The 13,357-nt window shown below is 38.3% G+C and overlaps 1 protein-coding gene across 2 annotated transcripts in view; it reads right to left on the reverse strand.

The window, feature by feature from the left end:
- Window positions 1–13,074, reverse strand: part of PRKACB (protein kinase cAMP-activated catalytic subunit beta) — a 126,289-nt gene extending 113,215 nt beyond the window's left edge. For both annotated transcript variants that reach the window (XM_058716812.1, XM_058716809.1), the window contains exon 1: window positions 12,796–13,074. In XM_058716812.1, the coding sequence (XP_058572795.1) occupies window positions 12,796–12,841 (46 nt within the window). In that variant the 5' untranslated portion in view covers window positions 12,842–13,074. The remainder of the gene's footprint in view (window positions 1–12,795) is intronic.
- Window positions 13,075–13,357: the final 283 nt, after the last annotated feature.

Here is a 13,357-nt window from a genome sequence, read left to right on the forward strand (position 1 = left end):
TGGGAAAGTAGAAGGGTTGAGATCCAAAGTAATGGTGGAGGGATTGGCCTTGTAAAGATGTATCATGTGGTGGCTTTTAAAACAGGTCAAAAAATTATTTACATTCCTCCCATCAAAGGGTGGAATTTAATTCACCTTCCTTTAAATACAGACACATCTAAGTGACTTCTAATAAATAGAAGGCAGCAGAAATGATATTACTTTAGAGGTTAACTCATAAAACATGATAGAGCTTCCACATGGCTCACTCTCTCTCCCTTAGAACTTAGCTACCGTGTTATAAGAAAGCCCAAACCACATGTAGAGGCCATGTGATGTTTCAGCTGAAAATCCAAGCTAATGTTCCAACTACCTACAACCAGCAAAACAAGAACACATGAATGAGCAAGACTTTTGGTGATTCTAGCCCCTGGCCTTTGAGCTGAGCTAGCTGCTGTCAAATAGAGCAGAGATGAGGTGTCCTTGTAGAGCTCTGCCCAAACTGTACTTTCCTAAGCAAAATAAATGCTGCCATTGCTTTAAGCCACTAAATGAAGGAAGGATGTGTGATATAACAATAGATAAAAAGAACAGGCAATTCTTCTATTAGAACAGAGTAACAAGATAGATGAAGTTAAAATACAGGAGGTGTGCATGTTTTATAGAAAAAAGTTGAAGGGGTTCTCTCATCTGATACATTTCATTTTCTTTGTGAGATATGAGGCAAGATCATCTCTTAGAAATGAGATAATGGGGACTTCAGAAGTGTGAAGTGAATAAAATAAAAATTATAAAGAATGGGAGACAGTGTTGATCAGAGAAATATGGTAGAATTGTCAAATCATGTTGACAGCCTATCTGAGGCTACATTTATAGTGCCCTTCTATGTGGCTTTCTCTAGTATTGCTTAGCTCTTAGCTGAAAGCACTAAGAAAACAGACAGTTGAGTTTATCAGTTAGATTTTTGTCAGAAAGATGTGCTAAAAAGACAAAAGTGCAATGGATTTCAGGGACCATGTAATCAAAACTGGTTAAAAAGGAAAATGAAGTGAGACATGATGGACAAATGGACGAAAGATTCTGATGAAGAATAATAGTGAGAATATTTAAAGAGCAAAGAAAATTAGGGGACATTGTGATCAGAAAATGGCATGTGTACATTGGTGATTATTGAGCAATTAATAAATATGACAAGATTCTTGGTGAGACTGGCTATTTGCAATGAAGTGAACAGAAGGGGATAGAAGATAATGTGGTCAAGGAACTGAGATGCAATGGTAATGAATGGGTCATCCACATAGAATTTGAGGCCACCTAGGATAAATGCAGGGCTTAGAGTACAGAGAAAGATTGTGAGCCCCGTGCCAAAGTTTTTGATGAGTGAAGAAAAGTAAGTAAGAGATTGGTAAATGCAAGCTACAAGGATGGGAACATAGTAGTACAGCTGACTAGTTTAGGCCTTGTCTTGGTCCTGTCCGGGCTGCTATAACAAAATACCATAGACTGGGTGGCTTATTAGCAAAAGAAATCTTTCTCACAGTTCTACAGACTGAAAGTTCAAGATTATGGTGCCAGGAAATTCAGTATCTGGTGAGAGCCCACTCCTTCAATGACAGCCATCTCCTTATGGCAACCTCACTTAGCAGAGGGGGCAAGGGAGCACTCTCCAAAAGGCCGCACTTTCTAATATTATCACCATGGGGGTTAGGATTTCAACATATGAATTCTGAGGAAACACAAACAGACTATATAGTAGGCCTCAAATGAGCAGGGATTTTCAAGAAGTTGGGAGCATAATAGTTTTTCCTAATTCAATGTCTTCCTACCTGAAGTCTGAGACCAATCTCTTCATACCAGTTAAAAGTGATACAATTTTGATATATGTCAAACTACTATATGCTGAGAAAAGAAGGAAAGAGGTACCCTCTTCTCAAGAAAATCAACTAACAGGCCCAAATAGTCAATACATTGAAGAGAAAGTACCTGTCAACTAAGGGGAGAGATGGGGAGTAAACACTTTTACAAGAAGCTCAAATTTTGTATTTTGTAACTGTCGATGATTTCAGTTTCCACTATGGGCTAGGAACTGTGCCAAATTTTAGGGATTAAAACACTAAACAAGATAGATACCATCTCTGCCCTTAGAGATTACAGTGGGAGAGACAATGGAGAATCAATGCTACTGTAACTGCTATAATCACAGATATAAACATCTCCAAAATGGACTCAAAGCCAGTTTCTATTTAAGTTGGTTATAGTATGATCTCAGGAATTCAACACTTAAACCTATATACACTCCTACGTTGTATTTTCAGCCTAGTATCAAATCTTAGGCACTGTGTATCACCCTACATTTTTTTCATAAATATCTGTATGTATCTGTCTCCCAGCTTAAAACAGGAATCAAGTCTTATGCTTACTCACATATTTGCATTTATGGACTAGCACAAACTCTGATACACAGTAGGCACTCAGTAAATACTGATTGAGAATAACTAAAGGATTGAATGAATGACAAATAAATGACCTTTCTGTCTCTGTCATTCTATCAGATGAACTATGACTTACTTAGTAACTTCAAGACTACAGCCTAAAGAGGGATTCATATTCTTCCCCAATTTAATCTTTCATGGCTCCTACTCAGACAGGAAGCTCTTCTCCTTGGATTAGAGGGGCTAAATTATCAGCAGAATTAGCACCTACAAAAAAAGCTAAGTTATACCTGTACAAACATATTCTCTTATGTTTGTGGCTTACGCACAATAGTTGGATGATGCCGTATGGTCATCTACGTAAGAATAAGTAATATAGAGGGGCACCTGGGTGACTCAATTGGTTAAGCCTCTGACTTTGGCTCAGGTCATGATCTCGCGGTTCATGGGTTCGAGCCCTGTGTCAGACTCTGTGTTGACATCTCAGAGCCTGGAGCCTGCTTCAGATCCTGTGTCTCCCTCTCTGCTCCTCCCCTGTTTGCACTCTTTCTCTCTCTCAAAATAAATAAACATTAAACAAAAGAAATATTTAAAGAATAAGTAAGTAATATAGAAATTGAATACTCATTTTACTAAGTAGGACTCTTTTTTTTTAATTTATTTATTTTGACAGAGACAGAGACAGCAAGTGGGGGAGGCGCATGGAGAGGGGGAGGGAGAGAGAGAAAGAGAGAAAGAGAGAAAGAGAGAAAAGAGAGAGAAGAGAGAGAGAGAGAGAGAGAGAGAGAGAGAGAATATCTCAAGCAGGCTCCACACTGTCAGCCCAGAGCCTGATGTGGGGCTTGAACTCACGAACCTGCGAGATCATGACCTGAGCCAAAACCATGAGTTGGATACTTAACCTACTGAGCCACCCAGGCACCCCCTTTTACTAAGTAGGACTCTAAAGTGAGATCTCAAGAGCATATCTTTAATTTTTTGAAGACAAAGTCCAGACAGAGAATACAGATTTGCCAAGGACTTAAAGGTTTAGATTCAACAGTTATTTTACAAGAAAAAAAATTCAGAAGTCATTGAAAAGTTAACTTTATATGAATAGTGGGCAATAGGGAATATAACCTTAAATCATGGCCATAAAACCTGGGACTTTTCACCTTGTAATAGCAAGTCAGATAAGACACAACATCTACACTGGATTTTCTAAGGCAGCTTTAAGGTCACATGTGCTGGTGCATCATTTATCATTGTGAATTGTCAGTGCATTTCTCTTTAAAAGAGTCCTAACTTTGATTCAAAAAAACCATCTGCATAGATACAGAGCATTACTGAATCTAATTTACATTACAACCAAAAAGTTAAAAAACAAAATTATCACCACAGGAAACATCCTATACTATACATCCTAAAAAATTCTCATAATTATGTTTTTACTTATCTAAATCTGCCAAAAGACTACGAGCTACATAAAGGCAACTCTTTATCTCCCATCCCCAAGATATTTTTGAAAAATCAAATACATGGGTGAATTATTATTTTTTTAAGTTTATTTATTTTGAGAGAGAGAGAGAGAGTAAGTAGCAGAGGGGGAGAGAGAGAAGAGAGAAAATCCCAAGCAGGCTCTGCACTGTCAGCACAGACAGAGCCCGACGTGGGGTTCAAACCCACGAAGTGTGAGATCATGACCTGAGCTGAAATGAAGAGTCAGACTCTTAACCGACTGAGCCACCCAGTCGCTCCAATAAATGGATGAATTATAATATTAAAGTAAAAACTTAAGCTATGCATCCATATCAATTTAAGCAATTCAAGCTATCTCTCCTTATCAGGGAAAACAATTTATTATTTGCATTATAGTAATAAACCTCAGTATTAGTAAGAAAAAGGTTTATCTGTTAATATCAATGACTCTTTTAGAAGTTATAAGAAGCAGAAGGGGTTATAAGACCTATAAAAAGAGTAAAAAAAGCATTAAAATTTTCTAGCAATTTTTAAGTTGCTAAAAATACTAGCTGAATTTATAAGCACAAATGTTTTTTTACCTTTAAACCTAAATGATTAAAAAGCAGTTAAAAAGACTTATTCTCTAAGCCTAGTTTCTCAAGGTTTTGCTCTATTTTATTTGCTCGACAACTAGCTTTTTTAAGTTTTGAGGAATATCTCATGAGTTCTTGTAATTCAAATTTAAGTGAAAAATCCTAGCTTTTCTGTCAATGCTACCTGATTTATACATTTTAATCATGTAGCCATAACTTTTAGTTTGAAGAGTTTGTTTTGTGTTTTTTTAGCTTATTCTCATACAATAAACCTTCTATTTTTTTACACCTATTAGCTGCCTCTGATCTTAACTTCCCCTGGTTCGACTACACACAAAACATCATAACTACACACAGTATGCTAAGGGTTTTACATTAATAGTAGAATGCTCTGTGTTTTATTTCCACTCCTCTGATGACTAACATTTAAATGATCCCTTTACCTGCAGTAGAACATGAGAATATCTTCAACAATCAATACAGTGATTCATTAATGTTTCCTAGGTCAAAATTCATAGGTTATCATTCTTAAAAGTACAGGTAAAAAATTTCCCTAAATACAGTACCTTATATGTGCTCACATTGAGGCTCATTTACCACTTCTCCACCCACATAATTTTCTCCACATAATTTTCTGAGAACATTCTATAATTTATTCCCAAGTGTTGGTACTTCTAAATGTACATTCTTTCTTTAATAAATATATTGGAATCATTAGATTATAAAACTGGAAAAGACCACAGCCTCATTATCAAATCCTCTCTTCTCAACTTTACAGTATAGGTTGGAGACATTAAAACAAACACTTGTTCAAAGTGAAGTAATAGAAAGTATTAGAAAACAATCTAGATTTTTCTTATTCTAAGTTAATGTCCTTACCATTAAGTTATATCTCAATGTTATAATATTTATTTGAAAGCACTCCAGGGGAACAAAACTGGTATTTACTTAGTAAAATATATGTTGCTACTGTATTTTACATGTTCTTTCCACTGTTCTACATGGTTCTACCAAACTCAATAGCTTACAGGATGTACACTTTAACTGTAAAAGTAATATTTCATCTGATTTTAAATTATTTTGTTTCTTTTAAAGTTACACTGTTTTCATCAGTGCTTTAGGTTTTACTCTTTTCAAAACAAAAAAGCTACACTTTTAGTAGCTGTAGTTCTGAATTTCTAGGAATTATGTTAGATGTTTTAGTTCTTTTTTTTTTTAATGTTTATTCATTTTGAGAGAGAGAGAGAGAGAGAGAGAGAGAGGGAGGGAGAGAGAGAGAGATTGAGAGAGAGAGACAGAGAGAGAGAGAGAGAGAGAGAGAGAGAGAGAGAGAGAGAACCTCAAACAGGCTCTATGCCCAGCATGAAGCCCTGCAAAGTGGGGCTTGATCCCATGACTCTGAGATCATGACCTGAGCTGAAATCAAGAGTCAGATGCCCAACCAACTGAGCCACCCCAGGCATCCCTCAGGTGTTTTAGTTCTATAATTTCTAAACAGCTGGCCTTTTTTAAGGGAGCAAAATGAGGATGTTATGTGGAACAGATCCTCTAACCATCCAAGGTCATTTCCCCACCTTGACTGGGAGAATTAAATTAGACAATCCACATACAGAACAACCAATCAGGTATCACTTTTCTTAGAAATGCCATAGGCACCCTGAATTCAATATGCCCCTGAATTCAATACTCCCCAAATCTGCTCCTGGCCTTTTATTCACTTCCTGACTCTATTACTGGCATCACAACCCATCCAAACAAGCGAAAAACTTGGGCATTATTTCCAATTCCTCTTCTTCTTCATTCCCCAAGTACAGTTTGCTCATTTTCATTTTCCAAACTTCTCAAATTTCAGATCTTTTCCTGCATCCCTACCTCTACCGCCTTGATTCAGACCCTCAAAGTCCCTCCCTTGCATGCAAGAGTCTTCTAATTGATCTTCCTGCCTTTACTCCACTTGTTCCATAAAGTGACTCATCTTCACACTACCAACCAAAGTAATCTTGGTAAAACCCAACTCTGATCATGTCTCTCCCTTATTCTGAAGTCCACCACAGCTCCCTAATATCTATGGGATAAAATTCAAAATCGGAATTTCCATTACATGGCTCTGTCCATTTCTTCAGTCTCATCTTTCATTATATAGTTTCCCCTCTTTCCTACAACCAATTCTATCCTCTCAGTTAGTCACAATGGACAACTTACTTTCCTTTTCCTGTATATCCCATTTTGTTTCATTCCTCTGCATCTTTGTTCACTCTGTGTTCCTTCTACTCAGAGCACACTTCCTCCTGTTGAACACTTATCATTTTCGATGCTCAACTCAGAGCTCACCTCCTCTTTGAAGTCCTTTTAGAACCTCACCCTCCCCACACCAGTGGAAATGACCGTATTTTCTACTGGTTTCCCCACTGAGTTTTTACATAAGTACTTACAACAGCTTTCACCCCATCAATGTGTTGACAAATATGTCTCTAATTTCTGGAATGTAGGCACTATGGAGCAGGTATAGTGTCATATTCAATCTTTACTCCCATAGATTTGCATAGAGTCCATCACATATTAGGAACTCAACTATGTGGAATGAATGAATGGACCAACAAAGAAAAGAACTATATAGGATACTCTTGAAGGAAGTTTTAAAATTAAAATACTCAAAATAATGTGGTACTGACCAGGGTATATTTACTTCCATAAATTCCACATTTTTCTACTTAACATACTTTTCTTTATTCAAAACTTAAGATTTATTCCCCTAAAAAAATCTGATCATATATCTGTACTAACATTATTATCACCTAGGTATACAGACAATCTTGTAAATTATACTAATTGTTTTATTTTATTAATTTAATGGAATACCAAAATGATTTATGGTCAACTCCTGACTCTCTGAAGAATTTTAATAAGTATCATGGCTTACCTAGGATCTTTTCATGGACTGCTTCTGCCACTCAACTGTGGCTTACTTTTCTAAGCTGGCTTTCAGGTCTTTAATTATCCTGTTGCTGGCAATGAAAAGCAACATTCTGTGTAGATCCTAAGTGGAGGTCACTGACCAGGAGAATGGGAAAAATGGTTTCTAAACATGAGATAATTTTATACATTAGATAATCTGTACAAAATGAATCACAACATCATGTATCTGGATCAGATAACAATGTATTTATTATTTAGACAGTGTTGCTGTTTGTTGGGACCTTTTGTTTTCTTTTTCAAAAATTTTTAACTCAAAGAAAACCATTCCCAAATACTTCTGCCAATCTAGTAAATTGGCGCAAATACCTGCTACTGGTTTTCCCTTAAAAATACCTGATAACTAAAAACTTTAAAGACATGAGTATGATATGAGATCACTAAATTTCTCCTAATCAACATTTAAATCTACAAAAACTTACAATAAAAATATGTTCACTGAGAGTCAGTATTGAAAACTAAAACAAATTAATTCTAGTAGAACCCAATATGGAAATGAACTTTGTAGTGAACTTTATACATGACACACAAATCACTAAGCTACAGTAATGTTCACTAAGTTTATAAAGGCTTATTCAGGGGAAATGCTTTAGAAATAAGTTCCTTCTTAGGATGAGAAAAGATCAGTCCAGCATTCTGTTTATCAACACACACTTGTTGAGTATCTACCAGTTACCAAGATGATGGAAAGATGGGTTAGCGTTTTTATTACATGTAAAGACAGCTATGTTTTAAATTTGTGCTGTCCACTACACCAAACACTAATAGCCACATGTAAGTTAAAAATTCAGTTCCTCAGTCGCCCTGGTCACATTTCAAGTGCTCAAGAGCCACATACAGCTAGTGGCTACCACGTTACACAACACAGAAACATGTCCATCACAGCAGAAAGTCTGATTGGATGGTGTTCCTCTAAACCGTGGTAAAATGCAAATTTCTAAATACTTTTCAAAATGGCGATACAAGTTCAAATAGTAAGTTTTTGATTGGCTTTTTGTCAGGAAGGGAAAGTATATATTCACAAATGAGAAAAAATAATTAAATACAAATAGTAATAGTAATGAAGGGTTTAAGTATATAAATCAATTTATATGGCTTAATTTGAAATTATACCATATTAAATCTAAAGATTTTCAAAGTAACTTAATCTTTTGTCCTCATTTTACAGATGAGGAAACTGAATTTAGAGAACAGTACCAGAAACAATAACTCTAAGAATTAAATATATACAAATAAAGTCACTACTGAAAACAACCAAAATTTCCTGTAACTGACAATAAACTGAAATAAAATAAAGTCTGAGCTATTCTGTGTGTTTGAGAATTAGCTTTTCCATTGGATACACATAGGCTGTTCACACAGTGGTTAGGATTTCGGGTTTGGGGTTAGGCTGCCTAGGTTCAAATGTTGCTCCTTGGCTTCCTCGCTGTACAACCTTAGGCAAGTCATTTAGTCTCTCTGAGCCTCTATTTCCTCATATATAAAATGGAAAAATAACTAAACTACTTCACAGGCTTGGAAAGATTAAGTGAAATTATGCATGCAAAGTACACAGAGAACCAGGCTCATAGTAAGCCCTCCAAAAATGCTAGTTGTTATGAAACTTGCATTTTGGTTGAACCTAGTCTACTGGAGACTTTCTTTGATTAATTTCTATTCACCTTAAAGTTCCTAAGACAGATACTTGGGAAAACATTCAAAGATCATTATGTAAACACTAGGTTACAAGGTGGCTCTACCACTTGCAGTCACAGGAGAATCTGCCTCCAAGTCTCTATCAACACTTCACCCATTGGTCTCAACACCTTTGCCATGAGAGTGTAATACAAAGCCCCACAGGCAACCTGTGGGGTCTAATGGGTCTTAAAAAAGGAAATAAACGAAAAGAACTTTCCCATGATAAAACAGTGGCATCTGCTTTTTATGCTGGCAACTGTGGGTAAAGTAAGAGTGGGAGACTGGATAAGTAGAACCATTTTGAATGACAAGAGCTTAAAGCTTCTCAGAAAATTATATACTCATGTTTCTAAAATTTATGCTTCTGTGTATTAGCAGAAGTTTAAATAACTACATTCGAATTCTGAAACACATATTTTTGAGAGTATTTTTTTTTAAATACACAGTTAGGTAGGTAATGGTAAAAGATGTTCTTTCAATAAGTTTTCAAGATATCTTAATACAATTTCTTAGTTCATGGCAATAGAACAACAGGTACCCAACTTAATGTTATCTCCAGAAAGTGTGGAAATGAGAATGGCATCTCCAAGTCCTACCCTGGAAAATGTTTTATTCCAAGAGTAGAGAGACTTCTTTCCTTTTTTTTTTTTTTAAGTTTATTCATTTTTGAGAGACAGAGACAGAGTGCCAGTGGGGGAGGGGCAGAGAGAGAGGGAGACACAGAGTCTGAAGCAGGCTCCAGGCTCTGAGCTGTCAGCACAGGGCCTGACACAGGGCTGGAACCCACAAACTGTGAGATCTGAGCCCAAGTCGGACGCTTAACCGACTGAGCCACCCAGGTGCCCTCCTGGAATAGAGAGATTTCAATAGAATACAACAGAAGCACCAAATGGTCAAAGCTTCATTCCTCTGGAATCTTTTTATAATGAAACTCCAGAATCATCTCTATGAGGCATGGTCCTGATCAAACCCCAAATAATAATCAACGTTATACATTTTAATCATCATTTCAAATCAAACATTTTCCTGTTGGTCATTTTCAGAGTTCTAATCTTACTTTCCATAATGTTAGCAGTTATCCTAATTTACTTTTCAGTTAACTTCAATAAGTACATTTTCTTTCTCACACTACACTGTAAAGTTCTTGAGGTTTTACCTACCGAGTCTCCAAACAGAACTAATATACTTGATAGGCATTTTCAAAATGTATGTATTAATTGATTATTTAGTGATGCAGAATGGAATCAGAGCACCAGATTCTATTCCTTACTCTGCTATCAGTAATAATATGATCTCACCTTCAGCTTCTTCAGAGGTCAGGCTCTTTGACTTTGAAATGGAATGATTATACAGGCTGATCTCTAAGATCGCTTATATTTCTGAAAGTTTATGCTCTTACTACCAGCTAAAGTTTAAATAACTACATTCAAATTTTGAAAGGTATATATTGTCAAGAATAATTTTAAAAAATAAACAGAAGAGGGGCACCTGGGTGGCTCAATCGGTTAAGCCTCCAACTTCAACTAAGGTCATGATCTCATGGTTAGTGAGTTAGAGCCCCACATCAGGCTCTGCGTTGTGTGGAACCTGCCTAGGATTCTCTCTCTCTCTCTCTCTCTCTCTCTCACTCTCGCTCTTTGCCCCTACCCCACTTACATGTGCATGCTCTCTCTCTCTCTCTCTCAAAATAAATAAATAAACGTAAAAAAATTTTAAAAATAAAAGTAAACAGAAGTTAGGTCTGTAATGGTAAAAGCTGTTCTTTCATTAAGTTTTAAGACATATCAATAAACTTTATTAAGTACAGAACAGCAGCAACACACATCTGATAACATTGCTCCAAATGAAATTACAAAGTGATCAATACGTGACATTTCAATAATTGTCCCTATGAGACATCATTTGCTATTTTCTTTTATCACTTTACAACATTTATTCAAACTACTATAATGACCTTCAGTTGCCATAAATAAACTTGCATAAAAAGCTGGCTAACATACTTACTAAATAGACTGTCACTAATAGTTAAAGCTCAGGAAAGAATTTATTCGTAGGAATAATTTAAATACATATTTAAAGCTTATTCTGTTTTCTGTAAATATTCTGAGATTATCCCATAGTTGTGAGGTTCAAATTTGTACTGTCTAAGGGAGAATTAGTTTGGTAACTTAATAATGGAAATATACAGATCAGAGAAGAGTCTACTATCATTCTTTTTACAATGTAAAAACATAAACATTGTACAGGCCAGTATTTGCTAATGAAAATCACTGATATGATTCAATTATCAAGCATACTTTTTTTAACACAATTAGTACATTTTACCTTAAAAGGCAAAATGATAACTCATCAGACACAAAAAATTCTTTACACTTTTCACATTCCTATACTTTCTGTACAGTTACTACATTTTTGCAGTTGAAAAAGAAAAGATAACAAAGTTCTACCTCTATATTGGCTTTTAAAAATTTCCCTATCACATACTAAAGTATGGTCATTGATAATTTGTATGATAGTATCTCAAACTTTTCTGGGGCTCCTGAAAATTAAAACCTTACTGGTGAAACATAAACCATATAATCTGATCTCATTATTCACATTAAACAAAACGAATGACTAAATCTTTCCAAATTGATTCTGCTTTGTTGATATAGAAAAAAAAAAAAAAGCTATTTCCTTCATGCCAAATTACAAAATTAACCTAAAACAGGTTACAAACATAGAAACATTAAAAGACACTATTTACACAAACGGAAATAAATGATCTGGCATTCCCTCAAGTGCTGAGATGTCATTTGCTCCTGGTGATAAAACAAATACCATTTGTTATCTGATCATTCTGAATTATAAAATCTGAGAGGAACCGGACAAAGACACACCAGTTTTTCTTTCACAGCTATCCTGATTTTATTTATCTATTTATTTGTTTAACTATAAAGAAATTCAATTTGCATGACTTTTTATTTGGTGTAAAATGTAGGGTGCCTGCACTTTCAGCTTTCAGAAGAAATTCACCATATTCTGTAAGCAATTTAAGTGAGTGACCTTTAAGTTTACAGACACCATAGGAGAGTCTTGAATGTCTCAAGAAAAGGCAAACCTGCCTTGCTTTTTTCAAGGAGAAAGTTGCACTTTAGTCTTGTTATATCTTCCATTCCTAATCTGAAGAGACGGAAGGGTCTCTAAAACACAGCCGCTTGCTCAGAATTAACCTTACCTGCGGAAAGCCAGACTAGTAGCCCCTTACCTCGTGATAGGTTGGGCTGGCCCCAAGTGATGGAGGGAAAAGAGCCAACTCTGCCCACAGCACTACCTGTGGCTCCCAAAGAGGTGGTCGTGGGTAGGGGAAGCAAGGGCTTGGATGGTTCTATGGACTTCTTATCCGGACCATATTTGGGGAATTGTTCTAGCGAGTGCGTCCCCCTCGCTCTATAGAAAAAGGGAATTTCGGGGACCACTCTTCTCCCTCGATCTCTCCATCCGGCCCTCCGTGCTGGGCCCTCACGCCGGAGCGGGGGCGGGGGGGAGGGGGGGGGGATGGAGGAGGAAGGCAGCTGGTCCCCAGGGCCCCCTCGAGCAGCTCCCGGCGGCCGCTGCGAGGCCTGGACCATGCCCGCGGCCTCGGGGCTCCGACCCGGAGGGGCGATCGGTGCCCCGCGCCGGCCCGCCCGGTAGGTACCCAGACCCGGCCCTTGACTCACCGCTCTCCACCTCGCTGCCTTTCTTGGCGGTCGCTGCGTTCCCCATGACTGGGGCGATGGAAAGAAGGGGTCAGGGAGGGGAGGGGGGCCGGGGCCGTCCCCGCCGCTCCACAGGCTCAGGCAAGTCCCGCTTCTGCACCGGTCAAAGCGCTCGGTGCTCCTGGCGCTGGCGCCCCGAGTCCGGACGAGCAGCCTGGGCCAGTTCGGAGGGCAGGGCTTCAGCGAACTCCCCAGCCCCGGGGGCTACAGCTGTAGCTGCGGCGGCGGCAGCGGGCGGACACTCCCCTTTCCCCCGCCCCGCCCCCCTCGCTCGCCCCCCTCGCCGGCCGCGGTCTTTCTCCGCGGGCGGGCGCGCGCGCCGGAAGTGACGTGTCGCCCTGGACGAGGGCGGTGGGGTGAGGGGGCCTGACTCGGGGGCGGCGGTGCAGGCTAACCCAGACAGGCGACTCTGCGGCCCGCTGAACTGCGTGGTGTGGCCCGGGATTGGGTCGGATGCTCATCCCAGAGATACGGGAGGCGGCGTGGGAACCGTTAGCTTCGAGGAACCCGTCGTCTCGCAGCC

The sequence above is a fragment of the Neofelis nebulosa genome, chromosome 2 (assembly GCF_028018385.1).
Source record: "Neofelis nebulosa isolate mNeoNeb1 chromosome 2, mNeoNeb1.pri, whole genome shotgun sequence".
Classification (NCBI taxonomy): Eukaryota; Metazoa; Chordata; class Mammalia; order Carnivora; family Felidae; genus Neofelis; species Neofelis nebulosa.